Raw genomic sequence first — 27,962 nt, forward strand, 5'->3', positions numbered from 1 at the left:
GACAGCTACGCCAACTACTCTGATTTCATCATTATGTACTGTATGCCTGTACCAAAACATAACATGTACCCTCTAAATGTATAGGACTATTATATACCCATAATAATTAAAAATAATTTTAAAAAGAAATATTTCACCAAGCACACTTGAGTGCATGCCACTGTGCACATATAAAAGATAAACTAATATGAAAAAAATACTATTAAAATTATAAAACATACCAGACTCATTTTCTTTATTGCCTTGCTATTTTTTTGTTTCCTTGCTAAATATATACACTTTATGTATAATACAGATTACTCCATTAATTAAGAAATTTAAGGGAGCTTGCTTATAAAAATTAGCTATGCATCTATAATTTAAAAGAAACACTGATGAACTCATTCTGTGGGAGGGAATAAGTATTTATTATGATCTCTAATACCATTGTTAATTAATATTAAAGCAATATAATATGACATTTAAGGTAATACCTTATTTTTTGAAAATGGGTAATTTCTTCAACATAATATAGGGATTACTGCAATAGTCATCATTACTTTTAATTACCCAATAATTACAGATTCAATGTATCACATATCTATCTGCCAAGAAAGGATATAATTATTTAATATAAAAACAATTGATCTTGACAAGAGTCTAAAATTAGGTAAGATTTTATAGCATCGAAAATGGTTAAGACATTATATTAATACTAAGGAATAATTCAGATCTATAACTATAGTCCATATTTTATGTAGTAAGTGTCAGAGAAAACTTCATATCTTATAATTTGACCCTAATATAACAGAGTGTGATTTCAGCATGGATTGTTACCACACATTCAAGATTACAAAAGCACAGACGATAGCTTTAATATCATGATGATGGGGATTATACTTCCAAAAATAGTACACTCTTTCAGCTGAGTACCTTGAGCAGTACCACCTTAAGAGCAGAGATGTGACAGTAGAAAAAAAAAGGCAGGAAACAAATGAAGTCACCAAGTTTCTAGTTCAAGTGACAATGAGAATGAAGTCTCCAAGCAGACACAGGGAGCAGAGGAGGCATGGCAGGCTAGGAAGGGAAGATGAGGCGGAGTTAACAAGGCTTTAGATGTTTCACCTAGAAATAACTGCCAGGTATAACACTCTGAAGAGAAAGACGCACTACCAGTTCCTAAAAAGACACCAAGAAAAATCCAAACCTGAATTAGAACAAGGCTTTGTTCAAAAACAAAAGCAAAATAGCTCCAAACCAAAACAAACAAGCAGAAAAGTTCCTTTGATTTTAAATTATGGGCTGCCTACATAGTTGATCTTTTCTCTGTGATGCTCTATCACAGAAATGCTACTTTAACTCCCCTGCACTGACACCATCATTTTTACTGGTCTGGAATCTGAGCCACTCTGTGCCCCAAAAAAGGCCCGTGTCCTTTTCTACCCCTCCACATTTTTTACATCCTCCTGCCAGAGAACAGCAAACTGTTGAGACCCCTTTCCACATGAAGGGCCCAGATGAATCCTGTGCACATTACTCTTCTATTACCTCCTGACAAAAACCTTCCTCCAGCCGCTTTCTGAAAACAAACCTTTCCATCCCAAGTCCTTCCAATGACCAACAGGAGCTCACAAAACTGGTGGAAATGTACCTTTTCTAGGATTCCACTTCCTTAAATTTAATAACTAGTAATAAGTAGTAATAACTAGTAATACTTCCTTATTATTCTGGCACTAGTCAAGTTAGACATTCAAACAATGTGAACTAATTTGTTTCCCAAGTCCTCAATTTATTTGTATTTTTATGAATTGCATCATATTTTCCAAGAAAGTGAATCAGAAGCTAACAGCTCTCCATTAAGAACAAGAACGTTGTCCACAGCACTTCGTAAAATGCTGTGATGAGGAGTACAATTTAAATGGAATTTGGTACTATACGTGGCAACAAAACACAGGATTTGCTGGAGGCTTTTGCTTGTTAACTTAAAACTATATTTATTTAAGACAAGGGCATATTATGACTTAAAATATTATAGACTTAAAATATTGCAGTGATTAGAGGACAGCAGGTCCAAACTATCAAAACTCTATTCCCAATATTTAGAACAAATTTCTAATTGTGGCAGAATACAATCTTTTTATTCTTGATTCTGTTTTCCAAGACGTAGATCAAAGTTAATATTTATGCATCTCTCAAAAGTACTAGGGGAGGTAATGTATTTATGTTTTCAAACTGCTTTGAAGTTTAATCTCAAAGCCTTTATCATTTATAAAGGTTTTCCTGTGTTGATGAAATAGAAAAATTATGACTAACATGATGTTGCAAACATTAGATGGCAAAATTTCAAAATTATGTATTAAATTAGTTTGATATGTCAGAATTAATTAAGTATGTCTGAGTCTAGATAATCCAGGTATTTAAGGTTTAAAAAGAAAAACAGTATGTCTTTTCTCAAGGTATATAGCAGGGCAAGTTCCCCAGATCAAATGTTAAAAGAGGTTCTGCAACAACTCTGCAGTTCACTTAGCCTTTGACATTTAGTTCCTCTATTTGAGAAAGCAGAGAGAAAAATGCATGCTTGTCTGTCCTATTGTGGAGGGTTGATGTACCATGATCAAACTAAGGAACAAAAATATGTAAATTTTGTGAATATCAAGGATTCTAAAAACACAAATGATTTTTCTCTCCACTGAAAAAATTAATCACTTCTCCCTTTGCTGTCCAGAAAAGTAATGCTGTTGTTTCATAATCTTACGAACTTACTGTGTACTTGTGGTAATAGCATTTGTGACTATGTTTATCTATGCAGAAGATAAGAATTAAGCTCCTTTGATGAAGAGATTATGCCTTCTGAATCTGTACATGCTTTATCTTTCACTGATAAAGAACTCAATAAAGAGATGAATAAATGAATGACGGATGAACCAATCATTAAAAAGCAAAACTATTAAAAAATAAGAAGAGTCCTTTGATAACAAGAAATTGAAAGAAGTAACTTTGCAGTGAAAATCTTTTTTTTTTTGATTTAGAACCATCAGCAGTGGGGAGTTAGTAAACTGTTAACTGGCTCTCTGATGCTGCTCCTCCTACCCAACATAAAAGCCCTAATTTGTGTTGTTTCCTAGTTTCCAGGGTGTAGATATTTCCATTTGGCCAATTTCAAGCTCCTAATATGATACCAATGAACAGAGATTTGGGAAGCAATGTGTACAATATATTCTCAGCCACACAACACACCTCTGTTGCTCATAGTCGCTCTTCTTGTAGTGGCTTCAACTGTACACCTATCTCAACTCCCATTCATACTTTCTTTACTACTTTGAAACTATGTTGCTAAAATCAGGTAAGCAAACCTGACATTGGGCCTTAAATATCTTATGAAATATTGGAGGAGTGGGGTTAAATTAGGTTATATAATTCCAAAGAAAGTTCATGAGACAAATTACTCCATTTCTGGTTGGTGGAATTCATATAAAGTATTCCAGACTACTTAGTTTGGCTCAAAGACCAAAAGAAAGGAGGGTGGGAGCCATTACTTACTCAATTGTGTTTCTGTCCACTTTTCCTGTCATGTTAATGCCATAGAACTGCTGCATGGCAGCTAGGGCAGACTGCATGGTCTCTGCAGAGCGCAGCACTGACATTCTGGGGTCAGTCGGTGGAAGGTAGCCGTACTTTTGTAACCAAACCTGCAATAACAAGTACAGTTTCTTTTAGATCAATTTTATACTTTTACAATAATTTTCTGGTAATTAATGTATACCTATAATAGAGTTTTGAACATTTTCTCCACAAGGGTATACAGTATTTTAAGTGTTTGATCTTTTTATAATATATATTATATAGGTTAGGTTATTTTAATATAATTGGAGTGACTGTTATGGATCTTTCTGACATACCTCCTAATGCTAATTGAAAAAAAAAAGATTAATTATTTGTTGCAAGCTTATAATGTATAACGTACTATAGCAAATACTGGATAAAAACTTAAGATTATCCCTGTCCTCCAGGACCTCAGCCTCCCAAAATGAAGGATGCTTTTCAACAGTATGACTCCATTGAGAGGTTTATGTTGCAAGGGGCAGTTATGTGCATATACCACATTAAAAAAGCCGTCTTCCTGAAATTGACCAGTGACTCCAGCTATGACGTGTAGCTTCTTTACAGATAAACCATGTTACTCTATGACATTTTGAGTGTAAATTCCATAAAACCATTCTATCCCATCGTAGCTAGGTATCTTTTGATGACTTTACCATGTAAAGAATATTCTTTCTTCATTTATTTCTGGTGACTCATTTTAATCTAAATCACATAAGTAACCAAGCTTTTCACCTATAGAAGAAATCCAAATCCAACTATCACCTTACGAGTGTTTAGACTTCTCTTTAAGGGTCTCATGATTTTTATCCCCCACCTTCCCTGGTGAAGGGTGCTCCGGGAGGACAGAGAAATAACTCATAGTTAAACTCACATTCTAACTGTGATTGGAGCAAAAATTCAGAGTCATTTAAGGTTAAATTTTACAAGTGAATACAAACGTAGGGCATTTGGGGGAAAAAAAAAACCAAAAAAAAACCCCCCCAAAAACCAAAAAAAACCCCAAACACATGTATCTCCACCAGGGAGCAGATGCTTTCTAGTTTTACAATGCTATGCATTCATTTTAAATGCGCAATCATATGTTCCGGCCACATCCCATCCTGCAGTCCTTTACCTCAGTCTTCTACAGGGCTCCGAGATTTCTTGGAGTTTAGTGAGCTACCTCTCAAACTGATAAGGGCCAAGTACTTCTGTCCCTGGCATAAAATAGAAGCCTTGCTATTTGGTGAAAGGTATTTACCAGCATGTGTTACCCTACCATAAATACCCTTCAGTCTATTTATCATATAAATGACCATCCTATGAAATTGTAGTTTTTCCCTAATAACTGATATTCTTCCTTTATGAACTTCAACTTCTAAAACAGGAGACCTATTTTCCCAGTGAAAATAACCAGCAAGTATAGAAGTTAAATTTCACCAAAAGATACTAATATTAAATGTATCAAAGTCTTAAAATGTGAAACACAAAGTGGAATTTTTCATGGTATTTACAAAAACTAACCACCTCAAAAGTACAGTACCATAAGCACATCTCCTTAAAAAAAAAAAACAAACACATTTATTCTAAAACTATTTAAGAAATGAGCAATGCATCACTGTCAGGAAGGTGTATTAGTGAAACTTAATCTAGTAAACTCATGTACCACATAGTAAAAGCATGCCAAGACACTCTTCTCATCTAATCTGTAATGAACAGACTGCCAGGGAAAATATGAATATTCAGTTTCCTAGTTAACAGTGGTGCAGTCTGAAATAGACTCCACTTTTTTCTGAATGAAGGAAGCAGGGAATATTATTTAATATGAAAGTCAATACCTATTGTTATGTCATTTCTCAAAATTAGAATGCTGTATCTTGATTTTTAATAACATACATGCACCAATATTCTTAAACTGAATGTTTTTTCCATAACACCTTGTTCGCATTCATTTCTTACTTGCTAGAGAGCTGACTTGTTGCTAGGTAACTCATGGGTGCTAAGCTACAGGCAATTACGTTTATGAGGAAAGCAAAGAGACCATTAACAATAAAACCTATGACTTATGTACAGATAGAGGAACTATAAAATATGTAAATAATCAGAACAAAATGATCAGAATAAAAAATACATATTTGATTTATGCACTAGCCTTTCAAACAAATGTTTTAAAATAATGTAAAAAATGAATTGGGATTTTTCTTCAAGTTTTCTTTTACACTGTCACTTATGAAAGGGAGTTCTTTCTGAATGAGGAGTGGATCATTATTTTTAATTGTAAAATATTGGGAAAGCTATGAGTTCTACCATTTTATGGTCAAGGTTTGTTTTCTGGCTAATCAAGATTGATTTGTCACCTAGGAAGCAAACTTTTCTTCCAAATTACAAATGTAAAATATCTTTTTTGACAAAAAGTTAAATCTATGAAGTAATATTTGAAAATGTATCTTTCCCCTTACCCTAGTATTCTGCTATCCAAGGTTAATGATTTGGCATGTAGTCTTTGCATCTTTTTCACTGTTCTTAAAAATAAATTTTGAGATATAAATATATATGTATTTATGTGTATCTGTAAACATATATACATATATATTACAGATTATACCATAACCTTCCATCCTCATATGTTTTTACTTGAAATACATCCCTATTTTCATCATTGTCTTAAAATACTTCATCTCCTGGATGACTGCAAATACTAAATTTGTCTCTTGAGACTGGCTGTGCCTTAATGTATTTTCAACATTCTCAAATGTACATTATGAGTAGTTAAAGAATCATCTATTCTTGTGTGCACTTGGATGAATGATATATAATTTGTAGGGGTGATGCTAGGATTAACTGAGAATATACAAAGCCCTTAGCATAATTCTTGCTCAGTAAATCATATTACTATTTTATGCTTACCAACTACCCTGAGTTCTTAAAATCGTTCCTGTTCACCTTAAGATTTGTCCTTGGGATAGGGCAAGATTAAAAATGGTGAGGTTGAACTAGTCATAGCTGTAAGGAAAGACAAACAACATGGGGTAAGGAATCATAGAGTGCTTCAAAACTCCCCAAATCCAAAAGCAAATAAGGTGTGACACATTTGGCAAACTGATTTTTGTTATGTTTTCTTCATTTTGTGCTCACTGGATTGACAAGTGCTTTTGAGAACACTGAAAAAATATCAAGGGACAAACAAGTTCCTTTAAGGCAAACCTTGACTCTTTACTATCTGGGACTTACCCCACCTCATTATCACCAGAACAACCAACCTGAAATGAAGCAACAAAATCTCACCTTGAATTACATTCCTGTTTTACTAAGTCATCAAACATCTTGCTACCAGGTAGACAAAACCAATTTCCAGCACTTAGTGATTATTCAGTTGGAGGAACAACCAGAAGACTGTTGTTCTCTGCAGAGCAAGACAATATATCAAGCAATAAAAGGTAAACACTTAAATATTAAATGTGCCAATAGACACTGCCTTTACTAGATTATAGCATAAATAAGGACAGGCAAACAAAATTTCAGCAAAATTCATTAATGAATTCATTAATTCATAAACATTAGTGACAAAAACTGACTTTGTCACTAATATTTCATGTGCCCATACTGTGAAAACCTACGTTAATTGACTGAGTTATTCACCCACATATATTAAGCAGTATCCTGAAAAATGATTACATAAAAAATGGAGACAGTAGAAGTTCTCACCACTAAGAGCAAAACTAAGTAGTAATTTTTAAAAATATGTATCCTTATTTATTCCTTCAGGCCAATACTACAACCTAGAGGAAAAAAAAATTCCCTCTAGCCTTGAAGCTAGTAAGTTTATCAACATCTTAACATAAAGTTAGATACTGTTATTAATTTGCTTGATGAAACACAGACGCAAGAACAATTTTTAAACCTCCTCAATGATAGGACATAATATATATAGAAAACATCTTGAAATACTAACTCTGATTAATTGCAGACATCCTTTCCCCCACCAAAAAAAAAAAAAAAAAAAAAAATTGGAATAAGTGAATAGGTGATTAAACTAATGAATATATTAGGACTAGAAGAGAAACATTTTAGAAATTACAGAAATAATTGAAGGGGAATATAAGGAAGGCTGTGTTAGGATTTTATTTAATCTGAAAAATCACTTTGCCAGTCCACAATGCCTATTTGTGACTGAATTAATTATTTCAGGTTATTTCAAGTAAAGTTAATTTCCAGCTAACGTGGTATGGCAAATGCAAGTTCCTTGTACCCAGTGATTATATGACCCAAAGTACAGTACTCATATGAAAAGGAAAGGGCAAAGGTGATAAATTTATTTTATAGCATTTATTTAGTAAGAATCTCTTCCATTTACTTGATTATATAAACATTTTTATTATTTTGGGAAACAAGTTTTTAAAATTGCTAAATTCTCAAATTATAACATACTAACAAAATGTCTAAATCTATGATGTTTAAAATATATTCTGATATAATTAACTGACTTTCTCAGATGAAATTCAACTGAAAAAATGCTTTTAACAGATAACTTCTCAATGTTATAAAATGTTAATTTCCATTTTTCAGTATGAGACTTATAAATGCATTTGTTAAATTTTGTTATAAAGCAAAATTAACAACTAAAAGTGATGACCCCTCTATTTTGCGGTATCATCAGCCAAGGCAGTAACAGCTTCAGGACATTTTTTCCTGAAATACCATATATTTGCTGGTTATAAAAAGTGGCAGGATTTGTGGCCTACATTTTCTCTTCTAAAAAATGGTTATAAATGTGAATTATAACTACCTATTAACCAAACAATTAAACTCATGTTAGAGTAGTCACTCAGAATTGGTCAAATTGAAGATTCACAGGATAAGTTAACAAGGCAGAAATTAGCCTTTTTCTTCATTCAAAAATCTAAATGGGCTCTAAATTACCATCCCATCCCTAGCATGAATGGATTAGTGTATGAAATTGCACAAATATAATTCAATTCACTTAGAATTTTACCATCTCTTTAATGGCTTCTTAAAATGCAAAGGAAATAGTGGAACAACCAAAAGCTACTCTATAAAACATCTTATCAATTAAGAGGCAACCATCATTTGGATAGGAAGAGAAGAAAACAGGTGAGTTATACTAAAAGTTGTGATGGCCGTCATGATCATATTTTACACCTTAACATGAAACTCATTTATGATAGAAGCCAATAACTTAGGGTGTCAAGGCTGTGGAGAGGTTTTCCAATCTGCATAAAGTGAATTACACTTCGTACTTAGTAGCTGTGGGAACAAAACCCCTCCAACAGTAATGGCTGAGCCCCAGTGTTAAAAGAGAGCAGAGCCCTTACTTGAAATTCCATTATGTGCTGGTCATCATGCTGGAAAGTTGCAGAGGACTGTGATATGCCATCTGCTCAGATTTTACTGCTTTTTTTTTTTTCTTCTAAGTTGTTTAGTTTTTTTTTTTTTAATTTATAGTGTACATGCACATACACACACATAAACAGTGACAAAACAAGACCAAAATAAAAGCAAAACACAACAAACAATAAACAATAACAAAGTATGTATATGATACCACAACCCCTATGTTTCTGAAGTAGACAGAATTACCAAAAAACTACCTGTAATAATCATTGACACGATTCTACTTTATATCATGATTACCTAAAAATTCACAACAGTAAAATCCCCCTCAAATCTGTGTCTTTTCACACTAGCCAAGTGAAGAGAAATGCTGAACAATGCACCATGTGAATGTTCTAAAGGCACTTACTTGAGTCTGTCATATGAGTCACAGATTCAACTCAGCTTTATTTACTGGGAGCAGATTCAGTTTCATTGACACCAAAAATACAAAAAAGAAATTAATCTCAATTAAACTTGCAAAGTGAGGGGTGCAAAAATGTCCCACTGAGATGAAGGTACGAAATACCAGAACTTTTTTTTTTTTTTTTAGATGGAGTCTCGCTCTGTCACTAGGCTGGAGTGCAGTGGTTCGATCTCGGCTCACTGCAACCTCCATCATCCAGGTTCAAGGGATCCTCGTGCCTCAGCCTCCTGAGTAGTTGGGACTATAGGTATGTGCCCCCATGGCTAGCAATTTTTCTTTTTGTATTTTTAGTAGAGATGGGATTTCAACATGTTGGCCAGGATGGTCTCGATCTCTTGACCTCGTGATCCGCCCACCTCGGCCTCCCAAAGTGCTGGGATTACAGGCATGAGCTACTGCGCCCGGCCAACACTAGAACATTTTATAAAATGCACACATCCACACTTACAAGCCTGAGCATAACTGTAGATGAAACTTAATTCAAGAAGAAATAACCTTTACTTTTACTTAATATACAGACTAACCAAACTTCATACATTCATCACCACCAGATGTCCTGAGGGAGGAGCTGGAGTTCCACAGTGCAGAGTTTCACATTGTCACCTCAACAGTTAAGATGATTCCAGCACAATACAACATACAGCTATTTTTCTGTGCCAGGTTATATGGATTTATGAATGATATCATATTACAAAAAATAAATTTTATAATACTTTCAAATACGATGGGTAATGACTAAGAAAACATTTTGTGCTATATAGATGTTTGCTGGTTATTTCACAGCAAGGTACTTAAAAGTTGTCAAATTTAAATGAGTTATGTATTTTCTTTTACAAAAAGACAAAAGTGCTGTCCTTTCCTGTGAAGACAAGTAGCTGCAAATAGTGTGTTATTCAGTAGCTATTTTGGGATATAAGAAACAAAAATCTTTTAATCTGTACCATCAAGATAAAAGTGATGTTTTTGCAATGCAAGATAAATTGCTTTTCAAGGAAAGATATGCCATGCCAACTATTTTTAAAGACAGATGTTTGGAAATGTTTCTATCATCACATGACATTACATTAAAAAAGACAGAAATTCGGCCGGGCGCGATGGTTCAAGCCTGTAATCCCAGCACTTTGGGAGGCCGAGACGGACGGATCACAAGGTCAGGAGATCGAGACCATTCTGGCTAACACGGTGAAACTCCGTCTCTACTAAAAAAATACAAAGAAAACTAGCCGGGCGAGGTGGCGGGCACCTGTAGTCCCAGCTACTTCGGAGGCTAAGGAAGGAGAATGGCCTAAACCCGGGAGGTGGAGCTTGCAGTGAGCCGAGATCCGGCCACTGCACTCCAGCCTGGGCGAAAAAGCGAGACTCCGTCTCAAAAAAAAAAAAAGACAGAAATTCATGACCTATTCAAACTATCATAATTCCCTACTTTAAAATCCAGCAACAGAATTTTCCATCTGTAAAATAATCTGCCAAAAGAACAGTTGCAGAGAGTTTTAAGCCCATTTGTTAAAAATATAAAGATGCAACACCTTTTGATTGTTTTTTAGAATGAACTGATAGACATCAGAGAAAATGGTTAATTTACTTGCTGAATTTTACCAAAAACCTTTACAGAATTGAGGGATAGCATTGAAAAATAAGGCTCATGATTTATAACCAGCTAATGATGCAACTCTTCCAGGATCCTGTGTGGTACCATTTTTGGCTATGACTATTTTTAAGATAAAGATTATAAATAAACTGATCTTGAAATTGCTGTATTTCAAAGCGTTAAATCAGCATTTTAAAGAATAAGGAAGAATCAGTCACAGAACTCTCAACGAAAAAATGATTAATATTTCTAATAAGAGCAAAACAATGTAAATATAATTCATAAATAAAAAATAAAAGTTATTTTAAAACACATCATCTTTAGTTCACCTTAATATTTCTATTATAATGATGTATAATATACATAATTTTAGTGCTTTAGTTCATGAATATAATTATAAGTAAAACAGGGTACATGTTTTAAAAATTAAGATGTACAATAAAAAGTGTAGAGATCATAAAGCTGATAGAAACTACTTTATTTCTAAAAATGAAGCTATTTCCTTAAATTCTCTCCAATGTGCCACACTTACTCTCCTGAAAAGATAAGAAAGCAGTTTATCAATACCTAGATATTAGATTCTATTCTGACTTTGACAAGTCTCAAGCTCTTCCTTTTCCATCATGCACTACTGAAGCTGCCCATATCCTACAGAATCAATTTCTTAGAATGCCTTCCAAGCCATGTATGATTTTGTCTCAAACTATTCGCTTGTTGCTTTCCTCCATAGAATCTGTTCTTTGGTCACATTGAACTTCCAGTTCCACTCCCAGCAGGTCTCCATAAGAATGACTGCTAGCATTCCTTTACTGCCCATTATGTACCAGGCAATTTACATGCGTTATTTTTAATCCTTATAATAACTTCTCATATTCAGCACTATAACCTCTGTAATGACAAAATAAAACCCCAGAAAAAATAGGTAACTTGCTCAAGGACACATCAATAGTAAGAGGAGGAATCAGTATTCAAAGAGAGACCTGACTGGCACCAAGCTTGGCTCTGTCTGTTAATTTAGACTGCCTTTTAGAGAGAGGAGACCCAGCTGCCTGTCTGTATGCTGGAAAGCCTAGGAGACTCTATTCATATTAAAAAATGAAAAGGCAGACTGTCTGAAAACATACCTACAATAACCAAGAATGTTCAGTTTTTATGCAAACAAAACACCCCGTTTTGTACCATGAAAGGGCACTGAGCTGTGGCTGCATAAGTTCTGGGTATAGCACTAACTCCTACTTCTAAGGGTTTCTCTAATTGCCAGTGCAAAACAGCCTTGCATGGTCCAATTTGCCAAGCCTAATTAATATTCTTATTTCTATGCTAGAATATTTCACTTATGGCCATTTCAGTTTTACAGTTTAAAAAACCACTGAAACCTTCTTTGCCAGAGACACCCTTTCTTCTCACTTTATTCTTTCACAGCACTTTCTTACTGTAGCCTCAAGGTTGCTAGTATCTACAGCTGACCAGCAACCTTAGTTATCTTCTCTAAAATTAATCACTTAAATACAATCTATGCACCTATGACACACCACTTAACTGTAACTCTGACCGCAGACAAATGTCCAGACTCTGAGATCACATTGCTGTTTAAATAAAAAATACAGCAGTCATTCTTAATTTCTTCTTTTTCCTCATCATTGATATCCAATCCATCATCAAGTTTTAGCTACAATTTAATCTTGAATGGAAATATTTATTTCTGCTGCCACTCCATTGTCAAGGAAACAATCATTTCCCACAAGAAACTGTAAGATTCTCCAGCTGGCCTCTGTGCTTTCATATTGCTACCTTCTCTCTCTTTGCCCAACTAGGGTAAGCTGTCTTTTCTTTAAATTGTGGTTAAAAAAAATACACATAACCTAAATTTATCATTCTAACAATTTTCAAGGATGCAATTTGATGGCATTAAGTACACTGACACTGTTATGCAATCAGCACTACCATCCATCTCCTGAACTTTTTCATCATCACAAACTGAAACTATATATAGAAAAGTCCTCAAATAATGTTTTATTCAATGTGGTTTCGTTATAATGTTGATGAAAAAAAAAATCAATTCCCAGCTGGGGCCACTGTTCGTGTGGAGATTGCATGTTCTCCCCATGTTTGTGTGTTTTCTATGGGTATTTAGGTGTCCTCCTACATCCCAGAAAGATGTGCCTGTTAGGAACCGACATGTCTAAATGACCCCAGTCAGAGTGAGGGAGGGTGTGAGTGAGTGCGCCCTGCAATGGGATGGCATCCTGTCCAGGGTCTGTTCATGCTTTGTGCCCTAAGCTGCTAGATAGGCTCTGGCCATCTGTGATACTAAGCTGGAATAATTGGATATATAATTATCTTAATTTTTATTAATGTTAAATATATGTATAGCTTACATTTATTTCAGTGTTTAATATCAGAAGTATTTTGGTCTTTACTTAGAAGTCTGGTGATGGTTTTTGTGACCAGAAATATGCTGTAGGAACTTAACTCTTACTCATATCAATTAGCCTATGGTAAAATTGGTTATGTTACATATCATTTTAATTAAAGATGAAGTTTTCAGGAGTGTATCTGTGATGACATTAAATAAAGACTTACTGTGATCATTAAATAATGACTCCACATTATTGCTTCTCCCAGCCTCTGGTAATTAAGTTGACTGCTGAACGACATGGGTTTCAATCCATTTATATGTATATTTTTTCAATAAATACATTGGAAAATTTTGGGGTAAGTTTCAACAATTTGAAAAACCTCACAGATGAACCATATAGCCTGGAAATATCAAAAAACTCTAAAATTTAGATATGTCATGAATGCATAAAATATATGTGGTAACTCATCTATTTTATCATTTACTACCAAAAAATATACACAAATCTATTATAAAAAGTTAAGACGTATTAAAACTTATGCACACAAACACAGACTATATATGGTGTTATTCCCAGTTGAGAGAAATGTAAATAAACACAAAGATGCAGTATTAAATAATAACTGCATAAAATTAACTGCGGTACATACTGTACTACTATGATAATTCTGTAGCCACCTCCTGTTGCTATTGCAGTGATCCCAAATGTTGTATCTGCTGAAAATGCTATGTGATGCAAATCATCTCTGTGTGAGAAGTTATCTCTCCACCTAATTGCATATCTCAGTAAAAAGTGATCTCTTGCAGCTCTCACATATTTTTATTGTGTTTATTGCAATACCGTAAACCTTGAATAATACCATGGGAACCATACAAAGTGCTGCTAGTGATGCTGGAAGCACTCCCTAAAAGTAGAGGAAAGTCGTGACATTACAAGAAACAGTTGAATTCTTTCACTTGTAGCACAGATTGATGTCTGCAGCTGAGGCTACCTGTCATTTCAAGGTAAATGAATTCAGAGTAAGGACAATTGCTTAAAAAAAACAAAAAAAGGAAAGAGAGATAAGGAAATCTATGAGATTTTGCTGCAGCTACGCCAGTAGGCATAAAAGCCTTGCACTGTTTGCAAAATACCTTTTAATCTCCAGTTGAAAAAGGAGCTTGTATGTTGGTGCAGGATTACTCCAAGAAAGGCATATCTATAGATTATAACATGATTTGAGAAAAGCTGAAGTTATTATATGCCAAAATTAAAGCAAAAGGAAGGTGAAGGTTCTAAAGCTGGAGAATTTAATGCCAGCAAAGGATGGTTTGATAATTTTAGAAAAAAGTTTGGCTTACAAAATGTCAAAATAACAGAATAAGTAGCTTCTGCTGATAAAGAAGTGGAGACTAGTTCTTAGATGTCTTGAAGAAAATCATTGGGAAGAAAACATATTTGCCTGTATACAGTTTTAATGAGATGAAAGGGTCCTATTCTGGAAAAAATGCCACAAAGAACATTTATTAGTAACGAAGAGAACCAGGCACCAAGATTTCAGGTAAGAAGAAATGGGCTAACTCTACTGTTTTGTGCAAATGTAGCTGGGTTTATGATTAGGACTGCCCATGTTCTAAAAGCTGCTACCCCATAAGCCTTAAAGGGAAAAGATAAACACCAGTTGCCAGTATTTAAGTTGTCTGGACAATAAGAATATTGATTGGTTCCACTGATGTTTTGTCCCTGAAGTCAGGAAGTACCGTGCCAGTAAGGCAAATTCTTCTATTGTTCTTTAAAGTTTTTCTTATATTAGAAAATTTCCTTCATCACCAAAAACCCCATAAATTGAACATTGAAGGTGTCAAAGTGGTCTACCTGTCCCCAAACACAACGTCTTATCAGGGGGTCATAAAGACCTTTAAGGCTCATTACACACAGTACTCTATGGAAAGGACTGCCAATGCTATTGAACAGATCCCCAATAGACAGAAAATCATGAGAGTCTAGAAGGATTACACCATGAAAGATGCCATCATTGTTATATAAAGAGTCATCAATCTTGAAACAACAAATTCTTGCTGCAGAAAACTGTGTACGCAGATGTTGTGCATGACTTCACAGGATTTATGATGGAGTCAATCAAGGAAATCATGAAAGAGGTTGCAGATATGGCAAAAAAAAAAGAACAGGGAATGTACTCAAGACATGGATCTTGGAGAAATTCAAGAGCTGATAGATACCACACCAGAATTAACAGAAAATGACTTAATAGTGATGAGTGCATCTGAACCGTGCCAGATGAGGAAGAAGATGTAAAAGAAACAGTGCTGGAAAACAAACTGATATTAGACAATCTAGTAGAAGGCTTCTGTTTATTCAAAACTATGGGCTTTTCTATGAAGCAAGCACTGAAATGAAAGCAATCATTGGAGGAAGGATTCAAACCATATAAAAACATTTTTAGAGAAAAGGCAAAATAATTAGAAAATGTATTTCTATAAAGTTACACTGAGTGTGCCTGCATCTCCTGCCTCCCCTTCCACCTCCTCCACCTCTTCTGCCTCTGCCACCCTTGAAAACAGCAACCCCTTCTCTTCCTCCTCCTCAGCCTACTCAGAGTGAAGATGAAGAGGATGAAGACCTTTATGATGATTTACTTCCACTTCATAAAAAAAATGTATTTTTTCTTCCATATGATTTTCTTAATAACATTTTCCTTTTGCTTACTTATTGTAAGAATATAGTATATAATACCTATAACATACAAATATGGGTTAATCAACTGTTTATGTTATTGGTAAGACTTCTGGTCAACAGGAGGCTATTAGTAGTTAAGTTTTGGGGAAGTCAAATGTTATACGCCAATTTTTGACTATGTGGGGATCTGTGCCCCTAATCCCTGAACTGTTCAAAGGTAAAATGTATTATTCTACTCTCTCTATGTATTTCACTACTCTAGGCAACTCATATAAGTGGAATCATTATGATATTTGTCCTTTTGTGTCTGGCTTATTTTATTTATAATAATATATTCAATGGTCACCCATGTTGCAGTGTGTAGAATGTAGCATTTTTAAGACCAGATAATATCCCATTACTTGTATATACCACATTTTGTTTATTCATTCATCTATCAAAGAATGTTATGGACTGAATGTTTGTGTCTGTCAACATTCATATGTTGAAATCCTAACCTGAAGGTGATAAAATTAGGGCGTAGGGCCTTTGGGAGGGTAATTAGCCCTCATGAATGGGACGCCCTTATAAAACAGACCTCAGAGAGCTTTCTATCCCTCTTTCCACCAGGGAGTATACTACAAGAAGCTGGCAATCTACAGCCTAAAAGAGAATCTTTCCTAGACCTCCACCAGGCTGGCACCCTGACCTCAGACTTCCAACCTCCAAAACTGTGACATTTCTGCTCTTTATACGCCACCCAGTCTATGACACTTTTTTTAGCAGCCTGAATTGAGTAAGACAAAGAAACAGAGGGCTTCCCTGACTACTTCACCACCCAAACATATAGCACCCAGTTTATGTCTATTGCTGTACTTATTGAGATCACTACATGGTTGCTTTGTTTATTTATGGTTTTATACTGTATTTCTATCTATTTTGTTCAACACAGTAGAGTCAACACAGACAGCTCCTGGCACATTTTCTGAGCCTGAGTGATGGAATTACAAGGGCTCGTTAAGTGAGGCATCCATGCATTAATGCCAATTGATAACACAACTGTACAAATCATATTTTGCCATTTTCTGCCAACTGGGTTTACTACTTGATTATTTACCACCCCACTCTCCCCCATATACACACACAGCTAGACCCCCAGTAGGAAGTCCAGTGCTCAAAAGGTGTATAACAAATCTCATTTTATCACACGTATAGCAAAGATTAGCACCTTCCCAGGCACATCTGGGAAAGCTCTAGGAAATATACAGTAAGGTACAATAGGAAGTAATAGTGATAATTTAGGCCACTGTTGGGCAAGCACTTAGAGGTTTTTATCTTTGTCTTCTCAGATTCTACCTTCCATCCCCATACCCACAGATAAAAATCAATGCGGAATTGTTTTACTGCTTGAAAACTGCATTCTGGAAAGTACTGATAATGTAAACAACACACCAAGAGCTTAACATTTATTAAGCCAGGCACTGCACTAATCTCCTTAACACATTAGCTCATATAATTATCACAACAAGCCTACGAGATTGGTATTATTATTGTCATTTTACAAATGAGGAAACAAGTTGAGAAGGGTTAATCAACTTGCCCAGGGCTACAGAATGAGTAGGCAATATCCATGGATACAAGTGTCATTGTAACTTTGAAACAGCTCTTGCTCTTAACAACCTCCAGGAAGCCCAGAAGAGTGGGTAACAAACCTAGCCTTTATTACATAAGATTAAGGATGATCTACATAAGCCGTTCTGGCTCAGAAATCCACTGTCTGGTTTCACACAGCTGAATCTCACCAGTGTACAGGTAGGTCATTTTGCTGGAAGAACAAAATAAAATGCAAACAACAAGATATTTTAGAGGTAGCTAGCCACAAGGTTGTAAGCTATAAAATATGTTGTAGTTATTATTACTACCATTGTAATCCTGTTTAATTTTTGGTGCATACAGATTTGGGGGCAGAATGCTAGAATCTAGGATGCAAAGGTAAAAAGTAAGGTATTTGTTATCAAGGACTTCATAGTTTAACTATCAGAGACACAGGCAGGTGTTCTGACAGGGGTTTGTATGAGTACTATGGGTGCACATTGATAGAGCTCCAAACCTCATGGGGTAGAGCACTAGGAGAATGGAAATGGCATCTTAAACACAACTAGAAAAGCCTTTCACAAAATGTTAAATCCCTGAGTTTATAAAAAAAACTCCTCTGCCTCCTTTTCATCTTCAAGGTAACCTTCCTAGACCAGGCTCTCTTTTACTTGTACTTGAGTATTGCAACACTTTCCTAATTGCCTAATTCATTTCCGTGGCTCTATATTCTTTCAATTTTGACCTACCCTACTAAGTATGGAAAGATTAAGTATCCCAAAATATCATTTCCTTTATTTAACTTCCTTGCTCAAAACACTATGATTGCTATGATTACAATCATTTACTTACTGAAATGGTTTAAGATTCTTTATCCTTGCAATGAGTAAACTTCAAAAATTCATATATATCTACCTTAACAAGCTCAATTTTCCCAAAAGGCTTATATACTACCTGGGCATTATCCAAACTGGGTTACAGAATGTGCCTCCTGGGCTTCACCTGTGTTCACACTGGCCCCACATCTCCAGTGTCCTGTATATACCAAAAGGTCTTGACCAATCAAGTCCTAGTCTTCCTTGAAGTCTCTCTCTTTCCTTATCTCTGTTTCTCTTGCCTCTGAGAGCACTTAGTGTATAGATGGCTTGCTGAATAATTAACAAGTCACTATGTGAGAGGTAATGGTGTGTGGTGGGTATGGACACAGGCTTTAAGTCTGGAGGACACAGATTCAGGGCCTGAATAAGATGCCTACAAATTATGATCTTGAACAAAGTAAATGGTATTTGCTAAGTTTCAAATTATACATGTACAAAATGAAGATAATGATGATGCTACCTTACAGGGTTGTGGTGAGAATTCAATAAAATTGTCCCTACAAGAATTCCTAGCACAGGGAATATCATAAAACAGCTCAAAACAGTAGATAAAAATTATATATCTGTCCATGTTGCAGTTATATATCTAACATAATAATATTTCCAAAATATCTAAAGAATACATGACAATTTTAGGTAACAGATTTGTTAAATTTATTAACAAAAATGTCTATGATAGTTATATCCACTAAGCAGAGAGCGAAACAAACAAAAAATGTCCTTCTGCTACAACATTATTACTGACTACATCTCATGAGCCTCTCTGAGATTTCATCACTTTAGGAAAAGGTCCTTTGAACTGTATCCAGTCTTCACCATAAATCCTGTTTTCTACTCCCTGGTTATTGTAGTAGAGTATTATATAATCCTAAAGAAGAGTCAGATGAATCCATATGAATAGATAGGAAGAGGTGCACATAAAATACTGGTAAATGAAAACACACCTGCATACTTACATCTATATATTATGCTTGCACATGTATAGATATTTTCTGTATGTTTAGACAAGAAATTATTAAACAGTTACCACCTGGTGAATGAACTTTGTAGACAGAGGGTTGAAGTAGAAAACTCTACTTCTGAATAAACTTTTCTATGATTATAATTTTTAAAAGATTTAGTAAATATGAAAATTCAGAGGCAAAGTTTTCTTAAAAAAATGTTTTTGTATGTATAATATATTATCTGACAAAACTTTAAAAGATTGCTTGAAATGATGCATGCTAAATGGATTTGGGGGCTGTACTTGTGCTGATTAAACAAACATGAGTTCTGTAATTGTTTAGCAGTATCACTGGACTACCAATTCAATAAACACTGTTAATATCCTCCACACTGACTCTTACATGTTACTCAACTGTGTTTAACTTAGCATGACATTCTGACTCGATACTACTGCAAATTAAAATTTGAAATGGGTCAACCTTGTCATCACAAGATGTTTGAGAATGAGAAAAAATGCTTTACAAAATTAATTTAAATGGTTACATTTTTATTCACTTTAAAAATATTCTACCTCATTCAATATTTAATGTTACTCATATATTCATATATTATAATATTAACACGCAAGGGAAAAAGAATAGAAAATAAGATAATGCCAATGGCAGAATTAATGTAGATTATGTATACTCTACTATCTGGTATAGTTGCCATATAACTGATTTCTCTGAATTTCCTAAAACTTAGAGCAAAGATAGAAAAATGATCAGTTATAAGATCAATTATAACAGTCACAAGACTGATTTACAAAAAGTACAAATATTTTTTCTAGTCCCAGTCCTAGATGCTATTTTCCCCATGAGCTTTCTGAGCCTATGGACCTGAAGTTAGGTATTAACTTTAATGTCATAATTACATACCAAAGAAGCAGCAGTCTAGAAAAAGGAGTAATCACTTAGAATAGTGAAAATTAATAATAAATATCAAATTGGAAAATAAATGACTGTTCTTTCTCTTTCTGTTTCCTGATGCTTCTTCTTTCCCATCCCTCAAAAACTATATTCCAAATGTTTGGAAATGATCTGCTGATTCTAATCTCTCTTCACTTAGAGAATTCATCTTCTCCTGAGGGTAATACTAGCAACTCAACCTCTCTGATTCTAACAAGTGCCTAACAGATTGTAGTTTTTCCACATATGCAAGCTGGTAATAACAACGATGGCAATAACAACAAAAGCAACAACAACAATAGTGTCTCCAATACCTAAACGTGATGACTCCTCCATGTGTAGCTCAAGATGAACTCTCTCCAGAGCTCCAGAAATATCTATGACGTTTTCCAGCAAACATTTACATCTACATGTCTCCATGGGCCTCTCACATTCATCAGGTGTAAAATTGAACCTTTTATCACTTCTCATCTGGCTCCAAATGCAGGCAACATATAGCCCAGTCTTCTGTTATTTATACAGGTAAATGACACCATCCAATCCATCAAATTCCAAATCTGAAAATTATCTAAAATACATTTCTTGTTCTTGTTCTTATCTTTCTCAACTTGTCAACCAGTCTACACACCCAACTGTTTGTGTACAGTGAATACAACTAAGACTCATCTCTATCTCACTCCTTAGGCTCAGCTGGATACCTCAAACTTTTAGTTTTTTTCCAGTTTATTCATTACATTTTAATGAACAAAACTTGAGTCTAAGCATGGTGTTTAATATGATGTTTTGAAATAAGTAAATATATGGAATGACTAAATCAATGTAATTAACATGTACATTATCTCACATATTTATCATTTATTTGTGATGAGAATATTTAAAATTTACTCTCTGAGCAATTTCCAAGTATAAATTACCAGCTTATCGACTCATCATGTTGTATAACAGATCTCTTGAATGTATTCCTCTTGTCTAACTGAAATGTTGTGTCCTTTGACAAGGACCTGAATCTTTTTAAACTGAGAAACTGTAGTGACCTCCTAACATGTCCCCTATCTCTAGTCCTGATTCAGCTCCCTGTTTACTGCCAGTGTGATAATCTTTATAGAGCCTTCCAAACACTTGAAGAAGAGAACAAAGAATAAGTGAGCCTCCTTTTCAGTGAAGGAACTATCATTCTAAACCTTAAATCTGAAAAGGTACCCTCAGATAATAAATTAGTGACAAATTTCATTACTGAATAGATATAAATTTAAATTAAGAAGTAGCAACTGATCTAAGAGGATTTTTAACACTATTTATTTTCCATTTGCCTTTCTAAGATTTGTTTGTCCTCCTCATCTCTGCAGAGGCTAGAGAGGTTAACTTCTATGGACTGTACTGCCCAGGATCCCTTGCCATTTGACTTTCAGTTGGATTGAGACAATAGGAAGCTCTATCCATAGAGAAAAGAAGACATAAGAAAGAGCAGGTTGAGACATCCATGCCCCCTCCCTAACCTCAATGCTGTTCTCTATGGTGCCACGTTTCTTGAGCAGTTAATTACCTTTCCATGACGCTAGATCTCACCAGGCTCTGAAACTAAGTGATCTTCCTTTCCCCTCCTACTCCTAAGAATAGTGATGACTTCCTGCTGTTCTTAATCTCAGTACAGTTCACCATCTCCTGTAGTTTTCGTTAACTGCCTCTAAATCTCAGGAAATAGTTCCATACTGAAATATTTTTTTTGACTGGACACTTTAGAGTGTGCAACCTTTATGGTGCTAGGATTCTGACTGGCATGTATGGCTAATAGACATGCCAATTTGAGTGTATTCCATGAACCAAAAAAGCAGCAAGATAGGATCATCTTTACATATCATCTTGATAGCCTTTAGAAAAATCATCAGATAATGACCATGCATGCTCCAAAGTACTTGGTATGATTTTACATATATTTGTGGCACCTGAAAGTCATTTTCATAGAAGAATTACATATTTTATCACAAAAGACATTTTTTTTTTTTTTTTTTTTTGAGACTGAGTCTGGCTCTGTCGCCCAGGCTGGAGTGCGGTGGCGGGATCTCAGCTCACTGCAAGCTCCGCCTCCCGGGTTTACGCCATTCTCCTGCCTCAGCCTCCGGAGTAGCTGGGACCACAGGCGACCGCCACCTCGCCCGGCTAGTTTTTTGTATTTTTTAGTAGAGACGGGGTTTCACCATGTTAGCCAGGATGGTCTCAATCTCCTGACCTTGTGATCCGCCCGTCTCAGCCTCCCAAAGTGCTGGGATTACAGGCTTGAGCCACCGTGCCCGGCCACAAAAGACAATTTTAATCTAGAGCAGTGTTCTTCAAACTGTGGTGCATAGACTGGTATGTCTCTGAGGTCTGAGATAAACAAAAAATAAGAGTAAGCTTTTAGAAACTGTTCTAGTAATCTGGCATTAGGTACTATTTTTACTGTGTTTTACAAAAGCATTGATGCATTAAAAACTATAAAATTAAAAGTTAGTTCTCCATGACAGTTTTTTAAAAAAATTAAAATAATCATAAACTTGTAAAAAATTGGTTAAATACTAAAGCTTTAATTTTTCTGAACCATTGAGAGTAAACTGCCAATTAAAGAATGCTTCATTACCCTGAATATTGTTATTTTGTGTAAACATGAACATTTTCCTACAAAGCAAACTATAACTATCAATGTCAGGAAATTAACATCAATACATTATCATTTAATCATCAGATCCCACTTAAAGTTATACAGTTTTCTCAAAAATATTTTTCATGATTTGGCTCTCTGTTTGTCTGTTACTGGAATGCTTGTGATTTTTGCACATTAATTTTGTATCCTGAGACTTTGCTGAAGTTGCTTATCAGCTTAAGGAGATTTTGGGCTGAGACAATGGGGTTTTCTAAATATACAATCATGTCATCTGCAAACAGGGACAATTTGACTTCTTCTTTTCCTAACTGAATACCCTTGATTTCTTTCTCTTGCCTGATTACCCTAGCCAGAACTTCCAACACTATGTTGAATAGGAGTGGTGAGAGAGGGCATCCCTGTCTTGTGCCAGTTTTCAAAGGGAATTTTTCCAGTTTTTGCACATTCAGTATGATATTGGCTGTGGGTTGGTCATAAATAGCTTTTATTATTTTGAGGTACGTTCCATCAATACCGAATTTATTGAGCGTTTTTAGCATGAAGGGCTGTTGAATTTTGTCAAAAGCCTTTTCTGCATCTATTGAGATAATCATGTGGTTCTTGTCTTTGGTTCTGTTTATATGCTGGATTATGTTTATTGATTTGCGAATGTTGAACCAGCCTTGCATCCCAGGGATGAAGCCCACTTGATCATGGTGGATAAGCTTTTTGATGTGCTGCTGAATCCAGTTTGCCAGTATTTTATTGAGGATTTTTGCATCGATGTTCATCAGGGATATTGGTCTAAAATTCTCTTTTTTCGTTGTGTCTCTGCCAGGCTTTGTTATCAGGATGATTTCACAATTGCTTCAAAGAGAATAAAATACGTAGGAATCCAACTTACAAGGGATGTAAAGGACCTATTCAAGGAGAACTACAAACCACTGCTCAGTGAAATAAAAGAAGACACAAACAAATGGAAGAACATACCATGCTCATGGATAGGAAGAATCAATATCGTGAAAATGGCCATACTGCCCAAGGTTATTTATAGATTCAATGCCATCCCCATCAAGCTACCAATGACTTTCTTCACAGAATTGGAAAAAAACTGCTTTAAAGTTCATATGGAACCAAAAAAGAGCCCGCATTGCCAAGACAATCCTAAGCCAAAAGAACAAAGCTGGAGGCATCACGCTATCTGACTTCAAACTATACTACAAGGCTACAGTAACCAAAACAGCATGGTACTGGTACCAAAACAGAGATATAGACCAATGGAACAGAACAGAGTCCTCAGAAATAATACCACACATCTACAGCCAGTTGATCTTTGACAAACCTGAGAGAAACAAGAAATGGGGAAAGGATTCCCTATTTAATAAATGGTGCTGGAAAATTGGCTAGCCATAAGTAGAAAGCTGAAACTGGATCCTTCCCTTACTCCTTATATGAAAATTAATTCAAGATGGATTAGAGACTTAAATGTTAGACCTAATACCATAAAAACCCTAGAGGAAAACCTAGGTAGTACCATTCAGGACACAGGCATGGGCAAAGACTTCATGTCTAAAACACCAAAAGCAACGGCAGCAAAAGCCAAAATTGACAAATGGGATCTAATTAAACTAAAAAGCTTCTGCACAGCAAAAGAAACTACCATCAGAGTGAACAGGCAACCTACAGAATGGGAGAAAATTTTTGCAATCTACTCATCTGACAAAGGGCTAATATCCAGAACCTACAAAGGACTCAAACAAATTTACAAGAAAAAAACAAACAACCCCATCAAAAAGTGGGCAAAGGATATGAACAGACATTTCTCAAAAGAAGACATTCATACAGCCAACAGACACATGAAAAAATGCTCATCATCACTGGCCATCAAAGAAATGCAAATCAAAACCACAATGAGATACCATCTCACACCAGTTAGAATGGCAATCATTAAAAAGTCAGGAAACAACAGGTGCTGGAGGGGATGTGGAGAAATAGGAACACTTTTACACTGTTGGTGGGATTATAAACTAGTTCAACCATTATGGAAAACAGTATGGCGATTCCTCAAGGATCTAGAACTAGAGGTACCATATGACCCAGCCATCCCATTACTGGGTATACACCCAAAGGATTATAAATCATGCTGCTATAAAGACACATGCACACGTATGTTTATTGCGGCACTATTCACAATAGCAAAGACTTGGAATCAACCCAAATGTCCATCAGAGACACACTGGATTAAGAAAATGTGGCATATATACACCATGGAATACTATGCAGCCATAAGAAAGGATGAGTTTGTGTCCTTTGTAGGGACATGGATGCAGCTGGAAACCATCATTCTTAGCAAACTATCACAAGAACAGAAAACCAAACACCACATGTTCTCACTCATAGGTGGGAACTGAACAATGAGATCACTTGGACTCGGGAAGGGGAACATCTCACACCAGGGCCTATCATGGGGATGGGGGAGGGGGGAGCTCCAGATTGCATTGGGAGTTATACCTGATGTAAATGACGAGTTGATGGGTGCTGACGAGTTGATGGGTGCAGCACAGCAACATGGCACAAGTATACATATGTAACAAACCTGCATGTTATGCACATGTACCCTGGAACTTAAAGTATAATAATAATAAAAAAAGAAAAAAATAAGAAATATGAACAACAACTACAACAACAAATATTTTTCATAGGAAAAGAATCCACTTCAAAATGATGAGTTGCCTGTCGATGCCATGCTAGTTTCCTCTGTCTGGAATAGTGCCTCAGTCTTTCCTTGACTTTCATAATCTTGATACTTCAGAATACTACAAGCCAGTTATTCTGGAGAATGTCTATCAAGTTTGTTTTGCTGATACTGTCTCATAATTATATTTTGTTAAATAACATTTTCAGAAATATCTCAATGTGATGCTGGGTGCATTTGATTTCAGTTTGTCCCATTAATTATAATGTTTACTTTGATAACTTGCTTAAGGTGGTGTCTGCAAAGTTTCTGCACAGTGAAGTTACACTTTCCCCCTTTGTCAATAATAACAATTTTATTGGATATATACTTTGAATTATATAAATATCTGGTTTCTCAAGTAACTTCAAATGATTTACTTTTATATTTACATATATGTGGACTCATAAATTGCTATTTTATTAAATGTATTATAATATGTAACTATCATTACTTATTTTGATGCTTATCTGTCTCTGACTCAAACAACTGAAGACCCTTCAAGCTAGTGTCATTGTTCTTTCAATGTTTTCCTGTAATTCTTCAAGCATTTACTGGCATTCTGACAAAACAAGGTGTTCCAGGATCATCTTGTACTTTGCCCTGAAATCAGTCATTTCTCTAAGAAGCCAGTTGCTTTTAGTAGATAATGGTATTTAGAAGCCAAGATCCAGGCAAAAAATGTATTTATTGTTATGTGGTTGTCACTAATCCCAGTTCTCTCAATGTATAAAGCTAGGGAATACATGCATGTATGCATATATATGTTTCTATCTGCCTGTATACATACATACTCACATATACGTGTGTCCATTTATGTTTACTACAATGGTAACAAATACATATATTTATATCTATATTCATTCCCATATCTATATCTATACATTTAAAACCATGACTTAATATGAATATCTGTAATATTAATCCACCACAGTGTTCAATACAGTTTTCTTCCTTTCTGCATTTCTTACACCCTTCTCTGCCAATGTGGAACTGGACTTCATCATCTTAAACCTACTCAGTTATATGAGCAATCCTCCTCTACATTACCAATCTCTTATCTGTGCCAGCACCAAGTCCCCTGCCCCTGCATGTGACAGATAGTTGAATATGTTCTAATCTGTAGACATTTTCTTTAAAATTAGCAAAAAAATTGATCCTTACTATCACTATTTCCACTTAATACAAAGTTAAAAATAAAAATATGAAAATATGAGTGAGAAAAATAGAAATATAACATATTTGAAAATTACATAATTTAGGAGAAAATTCAAATAAATCACATGGCTGAGCCAGTAAGTTAGATGCTTGCAGACACATCTTTCAGATCACAAGTAATGCATATGTCTATGTGAACTTGTTTCTCAATTTCCGTCACACACAACGTTGCACCTTGGTCCTTTAGTATGCATGACAAAGCACTGAGAGAAGATTAAAGATAGGCTATACCATTTACTTTCATTGCTTTGTTTCATTTGCTTCCTCTGGTCCACTATATTAACCAAAAGATCTTCTGACTTCTACTCTTTATCTGTCTATTTTCAGTAAGCAAAACAACCTCTAAGGAAAAAACTTGGAGAGGGGTATTATGTATATCCATCCTTTTGCAAGTGAGACATGAATTATCAATATCTGAAACACAATATGTTCATTTCTTAAAGTATAGTAGTGGGAAAATATAAACTTTTCATTAAAATATGCATCATTCTAATGATGCACAGGAAGCTAAGCAAATCTCAGTGACCTAAATTAGGAGGAATTTAAATCTATAGTAAGAATGCGGGGGAAATTGAGGGATTTCTATTAAAAGGGACAAACTTTCAATTGTATGATGAGTAAGTTCTTGAGATCTAATATAAAGCATGGTGGCTTTAGTTAATAATGCATTGTATACTAGAAATTTGCTAAAAGAGTAAATCTGAAAATTTCTTACCACACGAGCAAAATTGCTAACTATGCCAGGTGATGGCTATGTTAACTAACTTGATAGTGGTAATTGTTTCACAATGTATGTTTATCAAAACAACATGTTTCATACCTTAAATGCATTTAATTTTGATTTATCAATGATGCCTCAATAAAACTGGAAAAAAATGAAATAAAGATTGGCATCAATTTGAAAATATTCACTAAATACAGGCAATATTAATGATGCCTTAATGTCAAGAATCCTTCCAGAATATTGATAAAATGCCCTTGAGCTTATACACATGCTCAAGAGAAGCACTGTACATTAGTCTAACTTCATAATATGGTATCAAATTAA

At 35.1% G+C, this 27,962-nt stretch overlaps 1 protein-coding gene across 1 annotated transcript in view; it reads right to left on the reverse strand.

Moving 5' to 3' along the window:
* Nucleotides 1-27,962, reverse strand: part of MMP16 (matrix metallopeptidase 16) — a 287,196-nt gene that overhangs the window by 151,105 nt on the left and 108,129 nt on the right. Inside the window, exon 2 of the mRNA XM_025394261.1 lies at nt 3,520-3,668. Within this exon, the coding sequence (XP_025250046.1) occupies nt 3,520-3,668 (149 nt within the window). The remainder of the gene's footprint in view (nt 1-3,519; nt 3,669-27,962) is intronic.

This window comes from Theropithecus gelada, chromosome 8 (genome assembly GCF_003255815.1).
Source record: "Theropithecus gelada isolate Dixy chromosome 8, Tgel_1.0, whole genome shotgun sequence".
In the NCBI taxonomy this organism is placed as follows: Eukaryota; Metazoa; Chordata; class Mammalia; order Primates; family Cercopithecidae; genus Theropithecus; species Theropithecus gelada.